Source organism: Mesocricetus auratus, unplaced genomic scaffold (assembly GCF_017639785.1).
Source record: "Mesocricetus auratus isolate SY011 unplaced genomic scaffold, BCM_Maur_2.0 Super-Scaffold_6730, whole genome shotgun sequence".
Taxonomy (NCBI): Eukaryota; Metazoa; Chordata; class Mammalia; order Rodentia; family Cricetidae; genus Mesocricetus; species Mesocricetus auratus.
The window spans coordinates 658357-683111 of NW_024429184.1; the positions used below are offsets into that span (position 1 = coordinate 658357).

The 24755-nt window shown below is 38.1% G+C and overlaps 1 protein-coding gene across 5 annotated transcripts in view; it reads left to right on the forward strand.

Moving 5' to 3' along the window:
- Positions 1 to 24755, forward strand: part of Ptbp3 (polypyrimidine tract binding protein 3) — a 92060-nt gene that overhangs the window by 19767 nt on the left and 47538 nt on the right. For 2 of the 5 annotated variants that reach the window (XM_005085058.4, XM_040737749.1), the window contains 2 exons: positions 10904 to 10988; positions 23618 to 23787. In XM_005085058.4, coding sequence (XP_005085115.3) covers positions 10955 to 10988; positions 23618 to 23787 — 204 coding nt within the window. In that variant the 5' untranslated portion in view covers positions 10904 to 10954. Of the gene's footprint in view, positions 1 to 10903; positions 10989 to 23617; positions 23788 to 24755 lie in introns of those variants that run through there. The other 3 variants (XM_040737751.1, XM_040737756.1, XM_040737759.1) reach the window with 2 other exon arrangements.

The window sequence follows — 24755 nt, forward strand, 5'->3', positions numbered from 1 at the left end:
GGAGCAACCTACTAGTGTTATTCTTTAGAATTGAAGAAGACATGCTATACTTTCTAAGACAACAAAAGCCGCTGGACTAGCTATAATAAATGAATATGTAAAATAGTATGAAATGAAGTTTAAAAGAATCAACTAGAGAAAATCACCAAGGAACAAAGGATACAAAACAACCAAAAGTATTTTAACAGAATAGCAATATTTCTTCTTCCTTCCATCCTTTTTTTGTTTTGTTTGTTTGAGACAGGGTTTCTCTATGTACTGCTGGCTGTCCTGAAACTCACTCTGTCTACTAAACTGACCTCAAACTCAACAGATCTCTGCCTCTCAAGTGCGGGGTTAAAGGCATGTGCCACTATGTCCAGCAAGAACATGTTTTATTAGTACTAACCTTGAATGTAAATGGGTTCAGTTATAGGGCTAAAACATATAAACGGAAAAAAATACACTGGCTGAATGAAAAAAAGCATGTGGGATCAGTTTGTATACTGCCTGTGAGAAATCCAGTTCACTAGTGAAGACACATAAAAACTGAAAAAGGATCCAAAAAGATTCTCCACAAGCAGAAACCAAAAGTGAGCAGAAAAAAAATATATTAAATAAGAAAACTGAAAAGAGGCTACTTTATAGTGATGAAAGGATAATTTAGCAGGCTAGAATGGTAGTTACAAATATGTATTCAATTCTTTATATAAAGCAGACATGTAGGAGAGTAGTCTCTATTGTAATGTTTGAGACTTCATCCCATGTTCATAGACTAAGTGATCTGACAAACATTACATTATATGCTACCCAGCAGTTGCAGAATATATATTCTTCTGCATTTTAATGTTATAACGAGGCAGAGGCTACAAGACATATCTAAAAGATTCAAGAACTTGATATTAGAGTGTGTTTTCTTTGACAGCATTGTTGAATAAGAGAGCTCCAGTGTTAATCGAAGCTTTTTCTTTGAGAGTAGCCTGGTTCTAGAGCCCCATCAGTCCCAAATAAACACACAGGAGGCTATATTAATTATGAAGCTGTTGGCCTTGCTTGTCTCTTACTGGCTAGCTCTGCTTTAAGTAGTTACCCCATAAGTGTTAATCTAAGTATGTCTCTTACCGGAGAATAGTTCCGGGCTCCTACCCCATGGCGTTACATCTCGAACTCTCTTGTGTTTTTCCTTCCCAGAGTTCTCCTGGACTCCTAGTTCCTCCCATCTAGATTCCCTATAGGCCAGACAGTGCTTTATTGACATAAGACTTCCCCAACATCTCCTCTTTTCTGTTTAAACAAAAAGAAAGGTCTTAACTTTAACATAGTCAAATTGTATATAACAGAACAGTTATCAAGTAAGAACATAGTTACAATATTTTAACAAGATTTAAAGAAAATATCATCTATCTCATTCTTGTGAGTCCAGAGTTCTATATGTAGCTTATCTCTTATCATAACTAAGGAAAACTATAATTATAGCTATCTGTCTTCAACTCTATCAAAGACCACAGAAGGATAATATATAAACACTAGGATTGACAGAGATATCCTACTGCCTGGACAGTCACCCGAAGTTCCTCTGTAACGTTGGGGCATCCATCTTTAGCCCATAGGCCACAGTGTGTCTGGAACACTTCTCAGCAAAGCAGGAAATTTCAAACTGTCCATCTGCATCAGCAGTCTGTCAGTCATTTTTCTGTGTCCTGCAGAAAGTCCCGTAGACTCTTCCATGAAGCAGGAACCCTGTAAGATTGAGTTCAGCAGTCACTTTCCTGTGGGTCCTGCATGTCCAGATTATACAACAACAGTCAAACAGTCTAGGCAAGAGTAGTTTCTTGCCCAAATGGCTAATCTTGCCATGTTGAAAGTAAACTCCATAACGAGTTTCTTTGATGCCCACCTTCCTCTCAGACATAATTGGTGCTGCCAGGAGCAGACATTTCTCATTGTCAAGAAAAACCCTAAGCCATTTTAAATGCCATTTTCTGAAGGTCTTTGAGAGGTTTGAAGACTGTTTATATATCACAAATATATTTCTGTATATCTAGAAAATCTAACTTACCTAACTATAAATTCTAAGTAACTATCTATAGTCTGTATTCAATTATGCATTACGTTTTAAAAGACCCGTATAAGCACAATACTTAATCAAGAGGAGAAATATACACATCACAAAATTGACCTTGAATTTGTATCAATAAATGAAAAACCATACCAATACAAAGTATGCATTTCCATACCATAACCCCCTTTTTCCTTTAAGAATAGATTGGTTGTGATCATTAGCCAATTATAAACAATCCCATTTAAATGAAAACAAAGGTTTATAAACAAGATGGGAACTAGGACGTCACTCATTCCAAACTGCTTCGTGCTGGAAGGGGGCGCTGTTCATACCATGGGGATCATGACAAAACTCAGAAACCTGTGCAAGTCCTTATTTTCGTGGTCTGTAAGACTGCATCATCTTAGCTGTTTCAGTTGTTGGAACACCTGATCCACTGCTTCCGGGGGTCTTGGTTCGTCAAACCACAGAAGCCTGGAATGAATCCTCAGCTTTTCATTTTCTGCAGAAACATAAATAAAAACTCCTTTTTAAAGTAACATATCCTTGTACTTAAATTTTTAAGTCAAGGCATTTTCAAAAGATAGAAGTTGGATTAATTTAGCAGCATTTATAATCAAGTGTACTCTAGCAGTTCCTTCCTGAGTAATCAAAAAACTGAAAAACACAATAGTATACAGTATCCAGACTCTCTGTGTATTTTCCATCTTTGTGTGGCTTATTTATCTATTATTACTTTATTTCTTTCACTTTTATTTCTTTTTCTCTGAGACAGGGTTTCTCTTTGGAAATCTGCCTGCCTCTGCCTCTGGAGCAATTCCTACCGGTGTGCGCCACCACAGCCGGCTTCTTTTTCTCTCAATCTTACGTATATTTTTAAACACACTGTAAACCTTTAGAGGTTTTGTTCATCCAAGTCTGACTTTACTGTAAATCTTTACGTTTTTCTGGCCATGTGTCTTATCTGTAAAACCGCGGCTGTTTTAAACTGCCTGTTTTTCGTCAAGATGGCGGGCATAAGCGTGATTCCAGCTTACCGCCTCAGTCCATGCTGACCTCCAACAAAAGCTGTCACTTCCAGCTGCACGTACAACTTTTAAATCATTAGGAAAGCTTTTTAAAACAACCTTGTTTTGTTTTTTGTTTTTTTTTTTAATGCCGAGTCAGGAAGACTCCAGTAAGCGAGCTGCGTGTATCTCGGCTTGTGGCTAGCAAAACAGCACACCTGAGAAAAATGCTGCTACCAAAATCTGTGCTTCTCTCTGTTCTTCTGTTTCTAAAATTCCTTTAAAGCTTTTGTTGTTTTGCGTGGAAATTCAATCCCGCTTCTGATCACCATACTGTTAAGAGAACCTTTTCCTTTGCTAGCCGCTTCGGTTTATCCCCGCCAGTTGCCTGGGCTCTGCCACTTTGTAGTCCCCAAATAAACACACAGGAGGCTGTATTAATTATGAAGCTGTTGGCCTTGCTTGTCTCTTACTGGCTAGCTCTGCTTTAAGTAATTACCCCATAATTGTTAATCTAAGTATGTCTCTTACTGGAGAATAGTTCCAGGCTCCTACCCCATGGCGTTACATCTCGAACTCTCTTGTGTTTTTCCTTCCCAGAGTTCTCCTGGACTCCTAGTCCCTCCCATCTAGATTCCCTATAGGCCAGACAGTGCTTTATTGACATAAGACTTCCCCAACACTCCAGAAATGATCATGGCAGTGTTGTGCATGTCTTTAATTACAGCACTCAGGAAGCAGAGGCAGGTGAATCTCTGAGTTCAAGGTGTGCCTGGTCTACAGAGCAAATTTCAGGACAACCAGGGATATACAGAAAAATCATGTCTCAAAAACCCAAAATAGAAATGCATATACATCAAATAAAAACAGCAATTAAAATTAGTAAAATTTAGCATTAATTCTTGGTAAAACAATCTTTTAAACATTAGGTAGAAAGGTAGTGCAACTGCCGGGCGGTGGTGGCGCACACTTTTAATCCCAGCACTTGGGAGGCCGAGGCAGGCGGATCTCTGTGAGTTTGAGGCTAGGCTGGACCGATAGCCTCCAAAATAATACAGAGAAACCCTGTCTCGTAAAACCAAAAAAAAAAAAAAAAAAAAAAAAAAGAAAGAAAAAAGAAAAAAAAGAAAGGTAGTGCAACTTACCACAGTAAGGATGGTATATGAAAGCCCCACATAGTCAGTATCGTTGGGTGGAGCAAAGCAGAAATTGTTGCATTGTTGCTTCTAAGATTAGGAACAAAGCTTTTAATTTCAGCACATAGGAGACAAAGGCAGGTAGACCCTGTGGATCTCTGTTGCAGAATATTTAATTACGAAAGATGTGTTGCAATTGTTTATGTTGCAGAATATTTGTATAACTATGTAAAGATGTGTTGCTGTTTTACCTTGCCTGCCTAAGTAAGGCACTTCATTGGCCTAATAAAAAGCTGAACAGCCAATAGTAAGGGAGGAAGGTATAGGTGGAGCTTTCAGGCAGGGACAGTAAGACCAATGTATAAAATGAAAGAAACATAGAAAGCCCTGAGGCAAAAGTAGATGAATAGAAACAGGTTAAATTAAGTTAAAAGAACTAGTGGGACAACCTAAGCTAAGACTGAGCATTCATAATTAATAAGTCTCCATGTCTTTATTTGGGAGCTGGTTGGTGACCCCCCCCCCCCAAATCCCAACTACAAATCTCTTGTGAGTTCGAGGCCAGCCTGGTCTACAGAGCTAGTTTTAGGACAACCAAGGCTACACAAAGAAACCTCGTCTTGAAAAATAAACAAAAGAATTAGCAACAAGACAAGGATGTCAGTTATTCAACACCATTTAGTACAGTATTAGAAATCATACCCAGGGCAATAAGATGAGGGAAACAAATATGGGGCATCCACATAGGAAGAAGGAAGTCAAATTAACAATATTTTCAGATGACATGATTTTATATGGAAGAAAACCTACAGACTACCAACATTATTTGGCTGACGTATAGTAAAGTTGGAGAGTTCAGATTTTTAATATACCAGCAACAAAATTACTGAAGATATCAAGAGGGTTTTTTTGTTTTTTGGTTGTAAATAAACTTAACAAAGGTTGATCTGGACATGGTGCATGCTTTGAGTCCCAGCACTCTGGAGGCAGAGGCAGACAGATCTCTGAGTTTGAAGCCAGCTGATTTACAGAGAGTTCCAGGACAGCCAAGTTACACAGAGGAACCCTGTCTTGATAAACCAAAAAAAAAAAAAAAAAAAAAAAAAAGACAGGGTTTCTCTGTATTGTTTTGGAGGCTGTCCTGGCACGCACTCTGTAGACCAGGCTGGCCTCGAACTCACAGAGATCCACCTGCCTCTGCTTCCTGAGTGCTGGGATTAAAGGCATGTGTCACCAACGCCCGAAGAGAAACCCTGCCTTGAAAAACCAAACAAAAAGAAATTAAAGTTAACACTGATTTACAGTGATACTATAAATAAGGTTGTTAATGGTTTACAGTGATACTACAAAATTAAAAATTTAAATTTCTTTTTAATGTACATTGGGGTTTTGCCTGCATGTATGTCTATGTGAGGGTATCAGATCCCCTGGAACTGGAGTTACAGGCAGTTGTGAGCTACCATGTAGGTGCTGGGAATTGAACCCAGTTCTGTGGAAAAGCAACCAGTGCTCTTAGCTTCTGAGCCACTTCTCCAACCCTACAGAATACCTTTGAGACAGAAAAATGAAAAGACATCGTAAGAGTTTTTATAGATGGTAAGAATTAATTTTACTAATTGGGAACGCTACTCAGTATTTTAAAGATTCAGTGTAATTTCTGTTAAAATGTTAGTGATATTTTAAAAAGAAATTTGAATGTTCAAGGAAATGATATGTCAAGTAATAGATATGTCAGCTATCCTGATCATTATTGTATATATAAGCTGATGTATACATCAGACCGTGTTCCACAAATATGTATAATTACTCCACATGCACACACAATTCCTATGTATCAGTTAAAAATAAATAATTTTACTCCTTCCTTGTTTTCCATTTTTTGTTTTTGGTATTTTGAGACAGGGTTTCTCTGTGTAGCTCTGGCTGTACCAGAACTTGCTCTGTAGACCACACTGGCCTAAACTCAGAGATCTGTCTGCTTCTGCCTCCAAAGTGCTGGGACTAGAGTCGTGCACCACCATCACCTGGCCCACTTTATTTCTGTTTATGGAACAGTTAACTAAGAACAGGACAAATTTTCTATTCTAGAAAGTTTCACAAAGGGGTGGTCTAGAAACTGCTTTGATTGAAGGTAGTACTTGGGTATTAATTTCAATATTTTAAGATTCTGTTCCTATCCTAGAGAATTAAGAATTTTTTGATATAGTAAAACAAATGATACCTTATCCTAGAATTTCATGTGCATGTTAGGTATGATCTAAAATTTAGATTTTGGTTTAGTTTCGAAATCTTACATGTTATTTCAGTGGCCTTTTCTCAGTTGTGCAGATTGTCTTTTAATCACATTAATATTCTCACTTGAATTGCAAGTAAAACCAGTTCCCATCAAATTTGATATTGGAACATTTTATTTATACTGCTTAATCACAGTATTCCTTTGCTTTGTTGTTCCTGTATATTTAATTGTTTTCAGTAGAAAGGAACATCAGTAATTGATGCTTGAGGCAAATGAAGCTGATTTATGTGTTGACTTAGTCAGAGAGCTAACAAGTCCACAGGAAATTGCTGAACTTATGTAAACTGACCATGTGTTTCTAAGGAGACTGTTGATACAGTGCTAACTTCCCTCCCACACCTGCCACATGATGCCTTCATTTTTCTGCCTGTTAAGATCTCCTTGGCAATACTATTAATTGTTTACATGATACAGTTTTTTTTCCTTCTAGGGAACATTTTTATTGTTTTTTGAAAACTGACTCCCTTAACATATACATGACACAAAGTAGTAATAATAAACCCAACATAAGAGTGTATTCTTTGTTATTGACCTCCTAATTTTGAATATTACCCTGTTCTGTGGGAGAGTAGTTCCTTATTGCTCGTGTATAACCATTGCATGCATTGATAAAGATTTACTCTGTAATTGATGACACTTGGTTGTTTCCAGCTGCTCTAGTATGAATAATGCTCTGGGAATAATCTTTTGTCTAAGTGTACATAAGTAAGCATCTCTTGGGTGTGTACATAGGGGTACAGGAACCTTTAGATACTCATGTTTAACTTTTGTAGGTTGAATAGTGTTAAAAATTGTACCAGTATATATTTTCATTAAATCACACCCAGTTAAAGTTCCATTTAATTCTAAGAGTTTTGTTGCCTTGCCTTACCAAAGCTCCATTTTGTCACTTGTCTTCACATGGTCTTAATTTACATGTTCCTGAATAAAGATTAAACTTATTTTCATTTGTTGATTGCATATGATGTTAGAAAAATACTTCTTGTTCATTTCCACTGTGGATGGTTTTACTTCTGTGCTGGAAATTGGGATGCTAGAGTAAAGACTTCCCTCTGTGTTACAGAATGAAGCAAAGAAAACAAACGAAAAACTTAGCAAGAAAGATTGGCCTATGCATGGGTTAAAAATATATGTCATGTCTGTACTCCAGAGGCCAAATGTCAGCAAGGCAGGAAGTTGTTTTCCTTTTCCAGGCACCCAAAGTCATAGGGCCAGCCAGGAACGGAGGATTGGTAATCCTTTCACAGGAAAGGGCAAAGTACAGGTGCTCTCCAGTGGTCACAGCCTATTATCACTTGGTTGGTGAGATGCTGCTGCTCCCTTGTCATTTCTTTCTTTTTCTCTTCCTTCCTTCCTTCCTTCCTTCCTTCCTTCCTTCCTTCCTTCCTTCCTTCCTTCCTTCCTTTCTTTTCTTCGAGACAGGGTTTCTCTGTATTGTTTTGGAGGCTGTCCTGGAACTAGCTCTATAGACCAGGCTGGCCTCAAATTCACAGAGATCCTCCTGCCTCTGCCTCCCGAGTGCTGGAATTAAAGGCGTGCACCACCAACGCCCGACCCTCTCTTGTCATTTCTTGTTCCTTTCTTTCTTTCTTTTTTTTGGTTTTTTGAGACAGGGTTTCTTTGTGGCTTTGGAGGCTGTCCTGGAACTAACTCTTGTAGACCAGGCTGGTCTCGAACTCACAGAGATCCTCTTGCCTCTACCTCCCTAGTGCTGGGATTAAAGGCGTGCACCACCAACGCCTGGCTTGTTCCTTTCTTTTTTAAAGATTTATTTATTATGCATACAGTAGTCTACCTGCGTGTCAGAAGAGGGCACCAAATCTCGTTATAGATGGTTGTGAGTTACCATGTCGTTCCTGGGAGTTGAACTCAAGACGTCTGGAAGAATAGTTAGTGCTCTTAATCTCTGAGCCATCGTTTTTTTTTTTTTTCTTGTGTTTTTTTGTTTATGGTGTTTTATTCTTTGAAGGTTATGGGTATAAATCCTTTGTTGATTATTCACATACATATATGTATTTGCCGTTGTCATATTTTCTTTTACTGTAAATACAGATCTTAATTTTAAAGTCTGTATCACTGTGTACGTTGGGGCGCCCTGGAACTTGTCCTCCTGCAACAGCCTCTTACGGGATGAGGTTATGGGCATATACTCTATTTTTTGTTTCCTGTGTAAGAAATAGTGTCCTACTCCAAAATCACAAAGTTATTCTTTTATCTTCAGTAGTTTTCATCACTTTTCTCTTTATTATTTTACTCTGCAGTCCACATAAAAGTATTTTCTGACATTTAAACATAATCATTTTTAGAATATTTTGTGAAAGGATTGCTTGCAATATAACGAGAATTTTAGAGCAGTATCAACACGCTGGACTCAGCCACCTATCCCAATTATGTGAGCAAAAGAAGTGAGTAATTGTGAGAGCAGAGAAAGGAAATTTAATCAACATGCATTAGGAAAAGGAACAAAAGAGGGGTCCCCATCTTTGTGGTATTATTATAGATTTAGATAGAGGAAGCATGATGGTGGGTGGAAGAGGTTTATAAAGCTCTAAGCACTGCTGATCAAGGTGTGGTTGGTTTGTTTATTGTCTCTTCTGGTTCTGCAAGGTGGTCAGAAGGCATTCTTACTAACGGTAAGGAACAGACTGCTTCTCAGATAATTAGCCATGCTCCAGAGTGCTGCCTTGCTTCGTGGTCAGTACTGTGATTCGTGGACTGTTTTGTGAGGTACTGTTGTTTCTGGAATCCATGGTGACTGCAGGTTTAGGATACTGACTGGAGACTGGAATAGGACATTCTAAGATGCCTTGGGTACTCTTTGTGTCTTCTGCCTTGAAGTGTGAAATAAGAGGTTAGGCATTACCTACTCCTAGGTAGTGATTAACATGTCTATCTGCAAAAAGGAAAAAAAAAAAGGAGTACAGTTACAAAATGAAGGGAGAATTACCAGAGTTTCATCTTGCTTTTAGTTACCTTGTAGACCCAAGTGAAGAGTCAGTGGTTTTTAGCAAAGGCAGGTTTGTAGGAACTTTTTTTTTTTTTTACCAAACCAGCTCTATTTTGACAAGAAACATACTAAAGACACATGTATGTAGAAGATATATCTATTAGCAAAATATGTTTTACCAAATTCTTTGTTTTAAAACCATGTTGGAGCTGGGCGGGTGCCTCTTTATGAGCTTGAGGCCAGCTTGATCTACAGAGTGAGTTTGAGAACAGCCAAGGATACTCAAAGAAAATACAAAAACAACAACAACAACAAAAAACATTTTGGATACATTAGATTTCCACTATATTTAAAACTCAAAATCTTTATTTGCAGGTAGGCAACAAAGTACAAAGTTTGTTCATCAGACACTAATGATTATTATTGTCATTATCATAGTACCTTTATTTCAGAAATTAGGAAAGCCTGTTCTTTAAGTGGTCCTCTGGGTGAGTTGGGATTTGAGATTTGAAATTGTTTTCATCCTGCTTGGTTATGTAATTCCATTGTATTTCTTGGAGGTGTCTTTGATAAACTTAAGTAAAAGAGCTGAGGGTAGTAATTTCTCGGTGCTGAAAACAAGAATTGTTTAATTGTATTTGTAGTAATACAGACACTGTGGAGTTAGTCTTTCAGCAGAAGCCAAAATGTTTATTGTAAGGGCTAGAGAGCTAGCTTAGTGTCTAACTAAGAGCTGCTTTTACAGAAAACCAGTTTGGTTTCCAGCACCCACACTGGGCAGTTCACAACCACCTATAACTTTTCAGGAATCCAACTTCTTCAGGCCTTCTTTGGGCCATCCTCTAGTTTAACAAAATACATTTATACATACATGTAAATTAAAAATGAAAATATTTGTGGTAGTATTATTCTAAAACTTATGGTTATTTGAAGACTAAGTTTTGTCGACAACCCAATGAACCAAAATAATTTATTCTTAAAAATTTGCCAAGGCTGGGTGTTGGCAGCACATGCCTTTAATCCTAGCACTCGGAAGACAGAGGTAGACAGAGCTCAGTGAGTTCAAAGCCAGCCTGGTCTACAGAATGAGTTCCAAGACAGCTAGGACTACACAGAAAGCCCCTCTATCAAAAAACAAAAAAGTCACCAGGCTGATTTGATCCATTTGAAATAGGTTGGCTTTGGCTTTTTTTTTTTTTTTTTTTTCTCTTCAAGACAGGGTTTCTCTGTATTGTTTTGGAGGCTGTCCTGGAACTCGCTTTGTAGACCAGGCTGGCCTCGAACTCACAGAGACCCGCCTGCCTCTGCCTCCTGAGTGCTGGGATTAAAGGTGTGCGCCACCACTGCCTGGTTCCAACCGTCTTTTAAAATATCTTTATATTTAAATAAAATAATACTAACTCTTAGTAAATTTAGTAGTAAATATAAACCACTATTTTAAAACTTGCATTATTGAGTACCAATTTTGCTTTTCAGCGGGGATCTGATGAGCTTCTTTCTCCTGGTGTCATTAACGGACCTTCTACCATGAACAATTCAACTCCTTCTTCAGGTGTGTATGGTAAGTTTTGCAACCCCCCCACCTCCACCCTGTGTTTTCTTAGTGTGAGTTTTCTTTAAAATTTATTCATTGTTTTTATGTGCCACTGTTTATAGTAAAAATCTGTGTGGTTTTTTTTTTACTCAGTGAGAAGTGAAAAGCATCAGTTAAGGAGAAAAGATAGTATTTATTGAAGAAATTTATGAATAGGTCCACTGTTTTTTTTTAAAGATTTATTTTTTATTTATTATGAATACAACATCCCGCCTCCATGTATGTCTGCATGCCAGAAGAGGGCACCAGATCTCATTTAGATGGTTGTGAGCCACCATGTGGTTGCTGGGAATTGAACTCAAGACCTCTGGAAGAACAGTCAGTGCTCTTAACCTCTGAGCCATCTCTCCAGCCCCAGGTCCACTGTGTTTTAATCTACCAAAAAATTTATTGGAAAGATTTTATAAGCAGAGGATTTGTAAATATGAACATGAGAACAGAATGATACAGGAGTTGAGATTAAAGCCAGTTTTTTAAGTTGAGTTCACATTAGAATCACTGGAGAAGAGGTTGGGGGGACAGTGTGTAAGTGCTCGCTGTGCAAGCATGAGGGCCTGATTGGATTGCTAGTACCCACCCACGTGAAGGCTAGTTGCTGTAATTCCAGTGTTGCTGTGTGTGGGGTGGAGAACAGAGAATCCTCAGGGCTTGCTGGTCAGCCAGTCTAGCCAAAACAGGGAGCTCTATGTTTAGTGAGAAGCCCTGTGTCAAAAAATAAGGGGAAGAGTGATAGAGGGAGGCACCCCCCAAATCAACCTGACTGCTGTAAGGATGCATTGCACGGGTGAGGTGCCTAAGCACATGCGTGTCATTCAGTGAAAGAAAAATGCTAGCACTTACTACCCTTTTCCTTTTTATTCATTCACGGGATACTGCCCACATTCAGGTGGGTCTTCCCACTTGAATAAAGCCTCATTAGAAAGCCTTCCTAGATAACACCCAAGGGTTTATCTCCCAGATGATCCTAAGTGTCTTAAAGTTGACAATCAGGATTAACCAACATACTCAGAAGAACTTGGAAGCACTGAAAATCTGCAAAGGACTGGGCTTGAATTTCTGTGTGTGGAATATTTTGCTTTTGTTTTTAGAGCTCTTAGGTGATGCATTTGAGGTACAGACAGGCTTGAGCACCATTACTGAAATTTTTGTTATCCTTCCCAGGGGTGATCCAATTACTGGAAGAGAGTTGTAGTCTTCAGGGATTCATTCCAGTGAAACTTGTCTAGGAGCACCACACCTGTTTTGCTTGGTTTTAGCTTCTCTTATATATTCTGCCATTTCTTACTTCTTAAGAAAATGCTGTTTTGAATAATTAGAATAATTTTTTTCTTTTTTCTTTTTTTGTTTTTTTTTTCGAGACAGGGTTTCCTGTATTGTTTTGGAGGCTGTCCTGGAACTCGCTCTGTAGACCAGGCTGGCCTCGAACTCACAGAGATCCGCCTGCCTCTGCCTCCCAAGTGCTGAGATTAGCGTGTGCCACCAATGCCAGGCTAGAATAATTTTCTGATTCACCCATTTTTCCTTCTCCAATTTGCTGTGTAAGCCTGGGTCCTACTTAGGTTGCTAGTACCCGTGTAAACGCTGGTCACTGCCAATGCCTGTAATCCCAATATTGCAGCGTGAGGGGTGCAGAATGAAGACCCCTTAGGGCTCCTTTGGGTATTCTGTTTTGGAGTTTATACTCTTCATTTCTCTGTATCTGTTTTTTGCTGAGAGGGGATGTTGTTTGGGATCTAATCAAGTCCTTGCAAATGCTGTGCAGGCCCTACTCATCCAGCCTTGTTTGATTTATGCATCTCTTAATGTTCCTTCTAGAGTGTCCCCAATTTTCAGAGCATTATGTCCTGGAGGGAGAGAGAGTGTGTGTGTGTGTGTGTGTGTGTGTGTGTGTGTGTGTGTGTGTGTGTGTGTGTGTGTGAGAGGGAGGGAGAGATTAACAGTACCTTGATTTTTCCTTAAGATTTCCATTTGGCAATAATGTAGAATAAACTTATTTTTTCTTCATGCTAGGAGTTGGACCCAAGACCTTTCATATATTAGGATGAAGTTACATCTCTAGCACCAAGAAACCTCTAAAAAAACGATAACTTAATTCTTTGTAATAGCCCAAACCCAAGTTTGTCCGAACTTGTGATCTTTCTTCCTCTGCATCCAGAATGCTTCTGGTGTTAGAGGCATTCACCACCATTACCCACTTGGGACAATGTGAGTGTGACTTACAGCTCCCTGTAACTCAATCTTCAGGGAATCTAACACTCTCCTTTGGCTTCCCATCAGCTTCCACATACATGTGGCATTCTCACACACACACACACACACACACACACACACACACACACACACACACACACACACACCATCAGCAGATTATTACAAAACATCATTGAAGTAGACTTTGATGCTTTCTTAAGATATTTAAGTAATTTTTCAAAGACACAAGCATTTTAATAAAGCCATACTGTGCACCAAAGTAAGAGCCAATTACATTGACTTGCTGAGTTTCTTTTTTCTCTTCAGTAGAATCAGAAAAAATTTTGTAGCTATTCTGAATATCAACTTTAAAATACTTTAAGAAGTCTGGGGAGACTAATTCCTGTTGGTAGAATATTCCTTGTTTGAAAGCAGGAATTAGGTTTGCACCAAACCTCTTGCAAGTACATTGCTGTCTCATAAAATTCTGTGGACAGCAGTGATAGGCAGATGATGCATGACTATTAATTAACCAAAAAGACAGAAGAATGCTGAAGTACAACTGTGTTGTAGCTGAAGCAGATAAGATTCTGAAAAGTTTGTGTCACTGAGGAGAGGGAAACCTTTTACATCAGTTGAGGGCCAGGTTATTTAGTCTAACTTCATGGACCATTTGCATGACTACCAACGCCTGGCAGCAAATGCCATTTCTGAAGGGACAGACTAACTTTCTGCCCTTGTTAAATATTAAGCTTTACAGTATTAGTTGTCTCTCTGGAGACTGATCTTTGGGGGTTAGGTGCTGTGGATTATTGGGAGTTTACCTTGGAATGTTTGTGTAAGGCAGCACAGGTTACTAGAGAAAGCTCCAAGCAGTTGGGTTTTGATTGTTAAAGTATGGAAATACTAGGATTTGTTTTTGGCTTTTGTCTCTGTGGTTTTCAGTAAGAACAGTGTTCTTACCATGAGTGTGTGGCACTAATGTTTTCATTGTAGTATTACCTAAATTATCTCATCTAGGACTCAGGAAGCTGAGGCAGGTTGATTTTGAATTCAGTGACAGCAAGTTCCCAGGCCAGCCTTCACTACAAAATTCTGTCCTACCTCAAAATAATAATAACAATTTTTACCTTTTTTTCCCCCTTTAAGACAGGATTTCTTTATGTATCTTTGGCTGTCTTGGATGCAACTCACTCTGTAGACCAGGCTGCCTCAAAAGGAATTAAAGGCATGCGCCACCAACGCCCGGCTAATGTTGAACTTTTAAAAACAAATTTAAATATATTAGGTAGAATTACTCCTCTAATGTTAGTTATCAAATGATGACAAAACTAAACTGTTGTCTGTTAATTAGGAGTTGCTGTCTCTTTATGCCATATACATGAAATTAATGAAGGAAAATTGTGACTTGATTATAATATTAAACAGAATAAGGTTATATTTCATGTGTACATTGCCCATGAAAGGGCGTATGTGTGAGGGAGAGAGTATAGGTAATAGGCAGCAAGATTGAAAGCTGCTAGGAAAAGCTAACTATTCCTACTTACTCATACCCTATTGTATCTGCTGCTTTTAAATCAACAGCTTTGTATGCTGCCCCTGAATTTGTAAAGATGTCAGTCTGTCATTGATTAACTTTCAGATTTAACTGCTCTGTCTAAATGAGTAGCAGAAACTCAAGGCTAAGGAATTACATCTACCAGACTCCATTCTGGCTTATTTTGGTACAGCTAATAATATAGACAGATATATTTAAAATGAAGATTTTGTTTTAATGTTTCATAAGGATATAGGAGCATTGGTGCCAAGTTGTGACTTCCCCAGGCAACTTGGGACCTATGGTTATTCTCTTTAAATGTTGTTAATGTTCTTTTCAAATCTCATCTCCTATGGGCTGTTGAGGTACTCAGGGAAGTAAAGGCACTTCCTGCTAAGCCCTGGTGACCTCTGAGTTTGATCCCCAGATCTTACATGATGGAGGGAGAGAACTGAGTCCTATTGTCCTCTTGAATTCCCCTCGTCTGCTGTGACACACACATTCAATAAATGAAATGTGGTTAAACAGTAATCTTTCTTGTATATACATATTTTGTAAGAGCTTTAAGTTATGAAGCTTAGTTCTAAAACAGTATCTCTTCCTATGAGCTTTACCTGTAAAAACAGATTTAAAAGAGATTTTTATTCAACTTACATTTATGTTACTATAATATGCTGGTGTGGTGGTATTCTGTTTATGATCTAACAAATAAAGTTTGCCTGAAGATCAGAGTGCAAAGCTAGCCACATTAGTTAGCCATAGACCAGGCAGTGGTGGCACACACTTTTAATTCAAGAAGCCACACTAGTTAGCCATAGAGACCAGGCAATGGTGGTGCACACCTTTAATTAATCCCAGCACTCAGGAGACAGACAGACAGATCTCTGTTAATTCAAGTCCATCCTGAGCTACACAAAACTGATCCAGTCTAAAAGAGAAATGGAGCTCACACAAAGGTGATCTCAGTACCTGGGATCCCACATCTTTGATCCCAGCACTAGAGAGGAATGTGAGTTGGGAGGAGACAGGAGCTCAATGCAGTCTCAGGTTTGGTGGAGACAGATGCAGTCAGGAAATGTAGTCTGAGGACAGGATTACCCTTTCGGTCTGAGCATTGGTAGAGGTAAGAACTCTCTAGTATGTACACACAGGGCAGTGTTTTCTGTTTGAGAACTTGAACATGGTTCCATGCTGTTCAAGTCTTTTTTTTTTTTTTTTTTTTTTTTTGGTCTTCTGATAATTCTGAAAAAATTCACACTTAATAAACCATACTGTCACCAGGCGGTGGTGGCGCACACCTTTAATCCCAGCACTCGGGAGGCAGAGGCAGGCGGATCTCTGTGAGTTCGAGGCCGGGCTGGACCGACAGCCTCCAAAACAATACAGAGAAACCCTGTCTCGTAAAACCAAAAAAAAAACAAAAAAACAAAAAAACAAAAACCATACTGTCCCTTTAAATATAATTGTATAAACTAATGGCAGAAACTGTGATACTATTTCTTTTTATTCTTGATTTTTAGTTCAGCCCTTTGTTACTCAGCTTAAATAGCTACTTTCAAAGACATCCTTTTGGTTAGAGGTGATTTTGGCTAAAAAGTACAAGAATTTTATGGGCTCTGCAGGGCTTCTTTGTATACCATTTTTTTTCCTGCTTGGAGGAGTTCTGTCTTCCATTGAGATTTTTTTTACAGATAAGAGTTACATTTTAGCAAAAGACAAAATCTAAAGTCCAAGTCACTAATAACATCTAATGATAAATGAAAGCCAGTATATGTTACATTATTGGCTCATTTATGTAATGATTTAAAACACAAAAATAATATATGTTGTGAGAAATCAAGCTAATGATATGTTTGGAAGATAAATGTAAATGTTAGGAGGAAAGACTCATGTATGTATAACACTTATGTGTTTCCTGTGTGTGAGTGAATGCCATTGTGTGTGGGTGTCTCAGGATACCAGTAGAACTAGGGTTGTGGGTGGTCATCAGCCACCTGGTGTGTGTGCTGGAAAATGAATTCAAGTCCTTTGGGAATGTCTTAACCTCTGAGCTGTCTTTCCAGCCCATTGTTCTTGATTTGGCTGCTGATTATATGGTCTATATATGGAGCTATGATAATAGTAATACTAAAACCCATTAGATGAGTACAGTGCAAAGCGAAAGCTATAGAGAAATACTTTGATACAGTTATGAGTTCTAACAAATGTACACAAGATGAGCACAGTATATACATGGTTGAATGTGTATGTGATTAAGAGTATTAGTGATCCTTCTGAGGTCTGTTTTCCTTTGCTTTCAAGACAGAATTCTCAAATTATTACTAGACTTGCACATAGGAATAAAAATCCAATCCTCTCCCCACCCCCGGAAATTGGAAGGCCAGTGGAAAAAGATTGACAACTAAATTTAGCTTTAATTTTTCCCTTCACGAGGGAAGGGAGTGATGGTGATTGTGGTGGTTTGAGTAAGAATGCCTCTATAGACTCATATATTTGAATGCTTGGTCATCAGGGAGTGGTGCTACTTGACAAGGATTAGGAGATGTGGCTTTGTTGGAGGAAATATATCTCTGGGAGGGTTGGGGGTAGGGGTGGGGGTTTGGAAGCCCAAGCAAGGCTCAGTGTCAGTCTCTCTCTCGGCCAGTGGATTGGGATGTAGATCTTAGCTACTTCTTCAGCATCATGTGTGCTGCCTTGCTTCCAGCCATGATGATAATGAACTAAACCTTTTGGCACTATAAGCAGGCCCTCAATTAAATGCTTTATTTTATAAGAGTTACCGTGGTAGTTGGCGTTGGTGGCACACGCCTTTAATCCCAGCACTCGGAAGGCAGAGGCAGGCGGATCTCTGTGAGTTCCAGGACAGTCTCTAAAACAATACAGAGAAACCCTGTCTCGAAAAACAAAAAACAAACAAACAAACAAAAAGAGTTACCTTGGTTATGGTGTCTCCATAGAATAGTGACTATTTTACAATTTAAGAAAGAGTCATAAGTTTTGAGAAGATCATATTAGAAAATCTGGTTCCTAAGCAAGAAGTCAAATCTCCTGTCACCTACCCATACTTCAGAAGATCTAAAAATATTCCCAAGTTTGGGGTTTGAATTAGAGCATTCTCATCTCTATTTTGAGTTAGCATATGAAATAACACTCCCGTGATCAACCTGGTTTGATCCATGTATACGAGAACAGGTCAAAAACAGGAAATTATAAAGTATGTCACTACAGCAAATAAATGGAGAAAAAATTATCACAAATTCATAACATAATTAGGCCAGGAGTGGTGATGTCTGCCTTTAATCCCAGCACTCAGGAGGTAGATCTCTGAGTTCAAGGCCAGCCTGGTCAACTCTGTGTGTTCCAGGACATCCAGGACTAAACAGAGAAACCCTGTAGTGATAAAACAAACAAATGAAAAAAAATGAAAGCATAATTATAGTCATTGGTAACAAATAAGAAATGAAAAGAAACTAACAAAGTATGATAATGAATATATCAAAAGATCAAATAGTAGATGAACTTGGTTGTAGCTTATTTTCTGTGTGACTCTTTGAGAAACCACACAGGTTTACTTTGCTCTAGGGTATGTCTTACTTTGTTCAGAGCAACCTAGCAACCATATATTGAAATATCTTTATTAAATCCCAACCTTGCTTAATTAAAAAAGGTTTAAAAAGCCATTTGTATTACAGTTTAAAACAAAGCAAGTAACAGTTGTAATTACCACTACTGTCCAACTTACTTAGAGGGAGGTACCAGTGAATATTAGCGAAATAATCTTTGTATTTATATACTTGAAATTACCTTCATTACAAAGTCTCAGACTAATGACATAGTGTGGTGATGTTTTGTTTATGATCTAAGAAAGCTTGCCTGAAGATTAGAGTGCAGAGCTAAGCCACTAGTTAGTCATAGAGGACAGGCAGTGGTGGCCACACTGAGGTACTGGGTAGACAGAGGCAGATGGATCTCTTGAGTTCAGGACCACCCTGGACTACATGAGAATGAATCCTTTTAAAAACAGAGCTCACACCTCTGATCCCAGCACTTGAGATCCTAGCACTAGAGAGGAATATAAAATCTAGTCAGAAGGCAGTCTGAGGTTTGGTGGAGACAGATGCAGTCTGGATATCCAATCTGAGGACAGGATTGACCTTTGGTCAGAGGTAGAGGAAAAATAACAATCTAAATAAAGTTAGGCATGGCAGTACATACACACATAGGTATCATAACTCAAGAGGCTGAGGGAGGAAGGTCATGAGTTGAAGGCAACCTTGGAATAAATAACAGGTGTGTTCCAGACCAAACAGATCAATGAAGTGAGACCCTGACTTCTTCCTACCTTGAGAAAACTAAAGTTTATGTGCATAGGACAATATTAAAAAAAAAAAAGTTACTTGAAAATTTGTCATTCATGCAAGAAACTCTAGCAGTTGGAGAAAGTAGGCTAGTCATAAAGTGGTTGTCTCATAAACATTTTAATCCCATACAAAAAGACTGAGAGCATGTTTGTAATACCAGATTTGATACGGTGAGACTAGGGAACTCCTGAAGTTTGCTGACCAGCTGTTCTAGCCTAACTGAGGAGCTTTAAATCAGTGAGATTCTGGACAGCATTCCAGTGGACAGCATTCTTGAGGATGACACCCATTGTGTTGCCTCCATTCATACATTGGAACACACAAACATGAAAGAAAAGTACTAAGTGCAAAGGAAACATGACGATGACAGTATTCTGTCGCAAGTTTTGTGGTTGTAATACAAATAGACAAGCCTGTCAGAGATGATCAGAATCTGTATTGCTTGACATTTCTCTAGTTTTGTGGTGGAAGTACAAGATTGGTTCATTCTTTGAGACAGTATTTCTCTGAGTAGCCCAAGCAGTCCTTGAACTCTTCGTCCTCCTACCTCAGCATCTACAGTACTTGCTTACAGGGGTGTGCCACTGAATCTACCTGGGATAAAGCAGCAGTAATAATAACAACCACCACCACCACTGAGCCCACTGGGAATACAGTAATAACAACAACAACACCCCAGCATCGTGGCTGGATAGATGACTTGGCAGTTAATAATGTTTGCTGCTCTTTCAGAGGAACTGAATTCAGTTCTCTCTCTCTGTCTCTGTCTCTCTCCCCTTCCCCCTCGGGAACACATTTCAGGAAACTCCAGATTGGCCAGTAACTACAGTTATAGAGGTTCCAATGCTATTCCCTTCTGTTCTGGTCTTCACAGGCACCTGAACACACATGTGGCATATACATAAACAATGAAATTAAAAGCCAAACAAAAGCTGGCAGGGTAGCTCTCACCTATAATTCCCAAACTTGAGAGGTGAGGCTGGAAAGATGGTGAGTTTTAAGCCTCTTTGGGCTTCATTAAGAAACCCTGTCTTCAAAAATCCAAGGGGTGGGGAATATAACATTACAGTTGAGTATTTGCGTAGCATTTGCAAGGTCCTGGGTTTAATGTCTACCACTGCCAAATAAACAGATAAGTAAGCAAAGTACAGACACTTCTTCCACACACCTTTCAGAATATGATATTTGATAATTTTTAGTGTTTCTTTGGTAAAAACAACTCTATTACTATTTTCATGTTGCTTGCCAGTACCATATTCTGTTTATTTATTGTATACGTGTGGGAGTGTGTGCCACAGTGCATTCAGAGAACAACTTTGAAGTCTGTCGCACCTTCCACCTCGTGTTTTCTGAGAGTTATGCTTGGATCCATCCAGTTTGTCAACAGGTACCCACCGAGCCATCTTGCAGGGGCCCTACGTTGCCTTTTAACGTGTGGTTGATTATGAACATTTCTGCAACCTCAGGTTTTTTTTCAAGTCTTTTAAATATAGTCATTTTCCTGAAGTAATAGACTTTTAGGTTTCATAGATAACATTTCCAATTGGTGTGTAGTAGTGTCCTGAACTACTAAAAACATCAAGGAAAAAAAAAAACTTTGAATCATTTGATACCCAACAGTAGAAACAATGTAACCTAGTAATTTCTAGGTTGAAAAGTTTTGTTTTGTTTTTAAAGAATAACCAGATATGCATTTGGTTGCTTTGTTCTAGACATTGTGCCAGGCATTTAAAAGATACCAAAAGTTAAGATGACTTGGTTTTATAATTTCCCTGTTATCATATTTTTATATTAAAAAAGGAGGTATAGTAACAAGTAGTATGTCCAGAACAGGACATCTGATTGAACAAGCTGCCCAAACTGCCCTTTCCCTTCTCCTTTTTTTGCCTTCCCTTTTCTTGAATGTTGACTAGGTATTTTTATCATATAGAACAATTGCTTACCTAAAAATGCTTGTTTCTTGGTAAAAGTTTGCTGTGTAAGGTCTATTGATAGTGCAATGCAGTGGGAGTTATTGCATCTAGCATATAGTTTTTCAAACATAGGATCGCTCAAAGAAACAACCTCCCCTTTTAAACTGTGTTTTTGATTTATTTTCTTTCATATGTATGAGTGTTTTGCTTACATGTATGTCTGTGCATCATGTGTGTATCTGATGCCCCTGCTGCTTAGAAGAGGGCATTGGATTCCTTGGAACTGGAGTTATGAATGCTTGTAAGCAAGCATAGGGAATCAAACCAAGGTGTTCTACAAGATCTACAAGTGTTCTTCACCTCTGAACCATCTCTTCAGCTCCAGAAACAACCTTTTTAATGTTCCTTTATTATGTTTAGAATTTTTAGGATAAGGTTATGGTAGCTCCATGCTTTGGAGGAATTTCCTCAAATACTTAATGCCAGGGTGGTCATTAGTGTTGAGCCCTCTAGGCGACAAAAGTATGTCATTGCTCAGCTTCTGTCTGAATGGTAGATATTTGGGGTTTTATTCTAGTAACAATATTGCAGAACTACCATTTATTATTTGTATATGTAAGTCCCCCCCCCAAAATACTTTTGAGATTTTTGCGGTTAAAATTGCCTTTAGAGTTAGATCTTGATTGGGCTATTTATGGAACTAAATTAAGTCAGTTATAGTGGAAAACTTTAAAATAAGGAACCAAAGGATATTCTAGTTTTTTGGAGGTCTGTCAGGGTTCTTAGAGCTAGGTATTAACATGACAGATTTTTAGTTAGGTTGTCATACTAAATTCTAAGGACATTGGTGGTGATCCATAGGATAGGAAGTCTAAAGGGACAAAGTCAGAAGTGCCGTTGATATATAGAGTGGAGATAAAAGAAATAAGTGATTTTTCAGAGACAAGGCCATGTTTCCTGATGTAATACATTAATTCACCAGCAAATATGTGAGTGCCTATTTGTTGGTTCTGCACAGGACACTTCCTGATTCATGGAAAATTTAGGAGTAAGAGTTGCCTGTGCCGGTGTTCAATTTATTCATATATTTTTAGGTCAGATTGTATGCCACAGACATGGCATAAAATATTATATTTATATGGCTCTCATGATATTTATTTAGGATTATAGGCAGTATATTTTCATTAGTGTTTAGGAAAAGGATATTAGGGGTTTGGCAAGATTGTATTATATCATATTTAATATTTAAAAGCATTATAACAAAACATTTGCTTTTTAAATAATTCTTTTCAGCCTATCTCATTCTATTTTTGGAAGAAAAATATTTTTGAATTTCACCTGCATGCACTTGAGTGAGCATTATAGGCAGGTCAATCCTAGTTAGTAGGATTAAATAAAATCTGGCTATGTGCTAGGATATGAGTTTATTTTTGCAACAGCCACTCTGAAATTTCAGGATAGAATAGCATTGTGGGGGACATGCTATACTGTAGATAGGTAGCACATCTGTAGTTTTAAGTATTTAAGTATTGGAAAATGTGGATTTCAACTTGGGTTTGTTATTTCTACTGAGTAGGGTTATCATAAGAACACAATTTAGCTACTAAAGATAGAGTGATAAAACCTATAGTGCCTAAGAAATAAACTAAAATTTTACATGTACTTCATTCAGATCTCCTTAGTTGTATCAGACACAAAATTTGTATTATAATCTTTCCAGCAATTTATTTTCTTAATTTTTTACTTAGCAGTAGAACAAATTATTAGTGGGGTGTTTAAAATTATAATAGTGGGGCTGGAGATATTGCTGAGTTGTTGAGAGCACTTGGTGTTGTTGCTGAAGACTCAGGTTGAGTTTTCAGCTCCCACATGGCAGCTTAAAACTGTCCATAATGTCAGTTCCAGGGACTCCAGTACCTATTTCTGGTTCCTTGGGCACCTGGTATGTAGATTGTACATACATATATGCAGAAAAATACTCATAACCATAAAAATAAATTTACATATGAGACATTCTGAATATTCTGAACATTGAGTACAGAGGTATAGTCATATAGTTATGATTGGCATGCATTCTGCCATTTTTGTCATTAGTAAGTAAACATCCTAGAGTATGCTTTACACAGACTGAGACAATATAGTTTATTTACTTACTCACATATGGTATATGTGGTTTAGCCTATGCCCCAGCCTGCAAACCTATACACATTGTCACTGTATTGAATACTGTAGATATTTGTAGTTAAAGTGTTGTGTATTTAAACATATGAGAAAGGTATACTTTTGTTCGGTGCTTACTTCATGAAGGTGCTATACATGACACTTTATGAACCAATATAATTCATTTATCCTAATACTTTTCCTTAAAAATAAAAATCAGACAATTAAAAAAGAAATTAATGGCCACAGTGACAAACCAAAAGTGGCTCATCAAAAGGTGGTTGGTTTTATTTTCCACTTATATCATTCTCATCAACCCTGTAGCTCCATGAATTTCAAAACTGATACACTAGAAGGTTGTGTGACAATTTAGTTAATACAGTATGTCAACCCAAATTAGTTTCAGTAATTAAAAAAAAATCTTATGTTTTTTAGCTAATGGGAATGACAACAAGAAATTTAAAGGAGATAGACCTCCCTGTTCGCCTTCCCGTGTTCTCCATCTTCGCAAAATTCCATGTGATGTCACCGAAGCAGAGGTCATATCATTAGGCCTACCATTTGGCAAAGTAACTAATCTTTTGATGTTGAAAGGAAAAAGCCAGGTATGTAATATTTAAAGATTGACGCTGAGTGATTATCTTCTGGGTGTTGGTATTTCAGATAATTTTTAGTTTCTTGAACTTAAGAATTAAGTAGTTGATTTGAGACAGGGTTTTTATTGCTCTGGTTGGTTTCAATTGCATAATCACAGTGACCTTTCTCAAGTTTAGCCATCTATGTATCTGGGGCTCAGGACTGTGTGCTGCCCTGTTGTTCAGCTTTTCTTAATTATTCATGACCACAAATTAGTTCTTTTTTTACGAGACAGGGTTTCTCTGTATTGTTTTGGAGGCTGTCGGACCAGCCCGGCCTTGAACTCAGAGAGATCTCCTGCCTCTGCCTCCCGAGTGCTGGGATTAAAGACGTGCGCCACCACCACCCAGCACAAATTAGTTCTTAAGTAGACTTTTCCCTCTTGTACGACCATAGACACAAATAAACACAAGAAACATGAGTATTTCTTATCTACTGACTTGAGGTCATTTTTCTTAACCCCTGTTTTATATTTTACTTAATGTTTTCTCTGATAAAATGATTCTTAAAAATATGCTGTAATTAGTAGATAGCAAAGTTATTAATTTTGCTTTGCCCAAGTAATGAACAGTTAAGTTTTCCATATTATGTAGTTATCACTATAAGCTAAAGATCTAATTGGCTTTTGCATGAGATTCAAGAACTGAGAGCAGCTGGGCATAGTGGCACACACCTTTAATTCCAGTACTAGAGGCAGAGGCAGGTGGATCTCTGTGAGTTAGACGTCAGCCTGGTCTACAGAGTGACTTCCAGGATAGACAGTGCTATGTTGAAAGACTGTCTCAAAACCAGAACAAACAACAGTAACAACAAAAGAGTTGGGTGCTACCTACTTCAAAATGAATGTTTAGGGAGACTGACCAAACAGTGTTTTAAAAGTGGAAACAATTTTTTTTTAAGGCTAGAGATGTTGCTCAGTAGTTAAGAGCACTTGCTG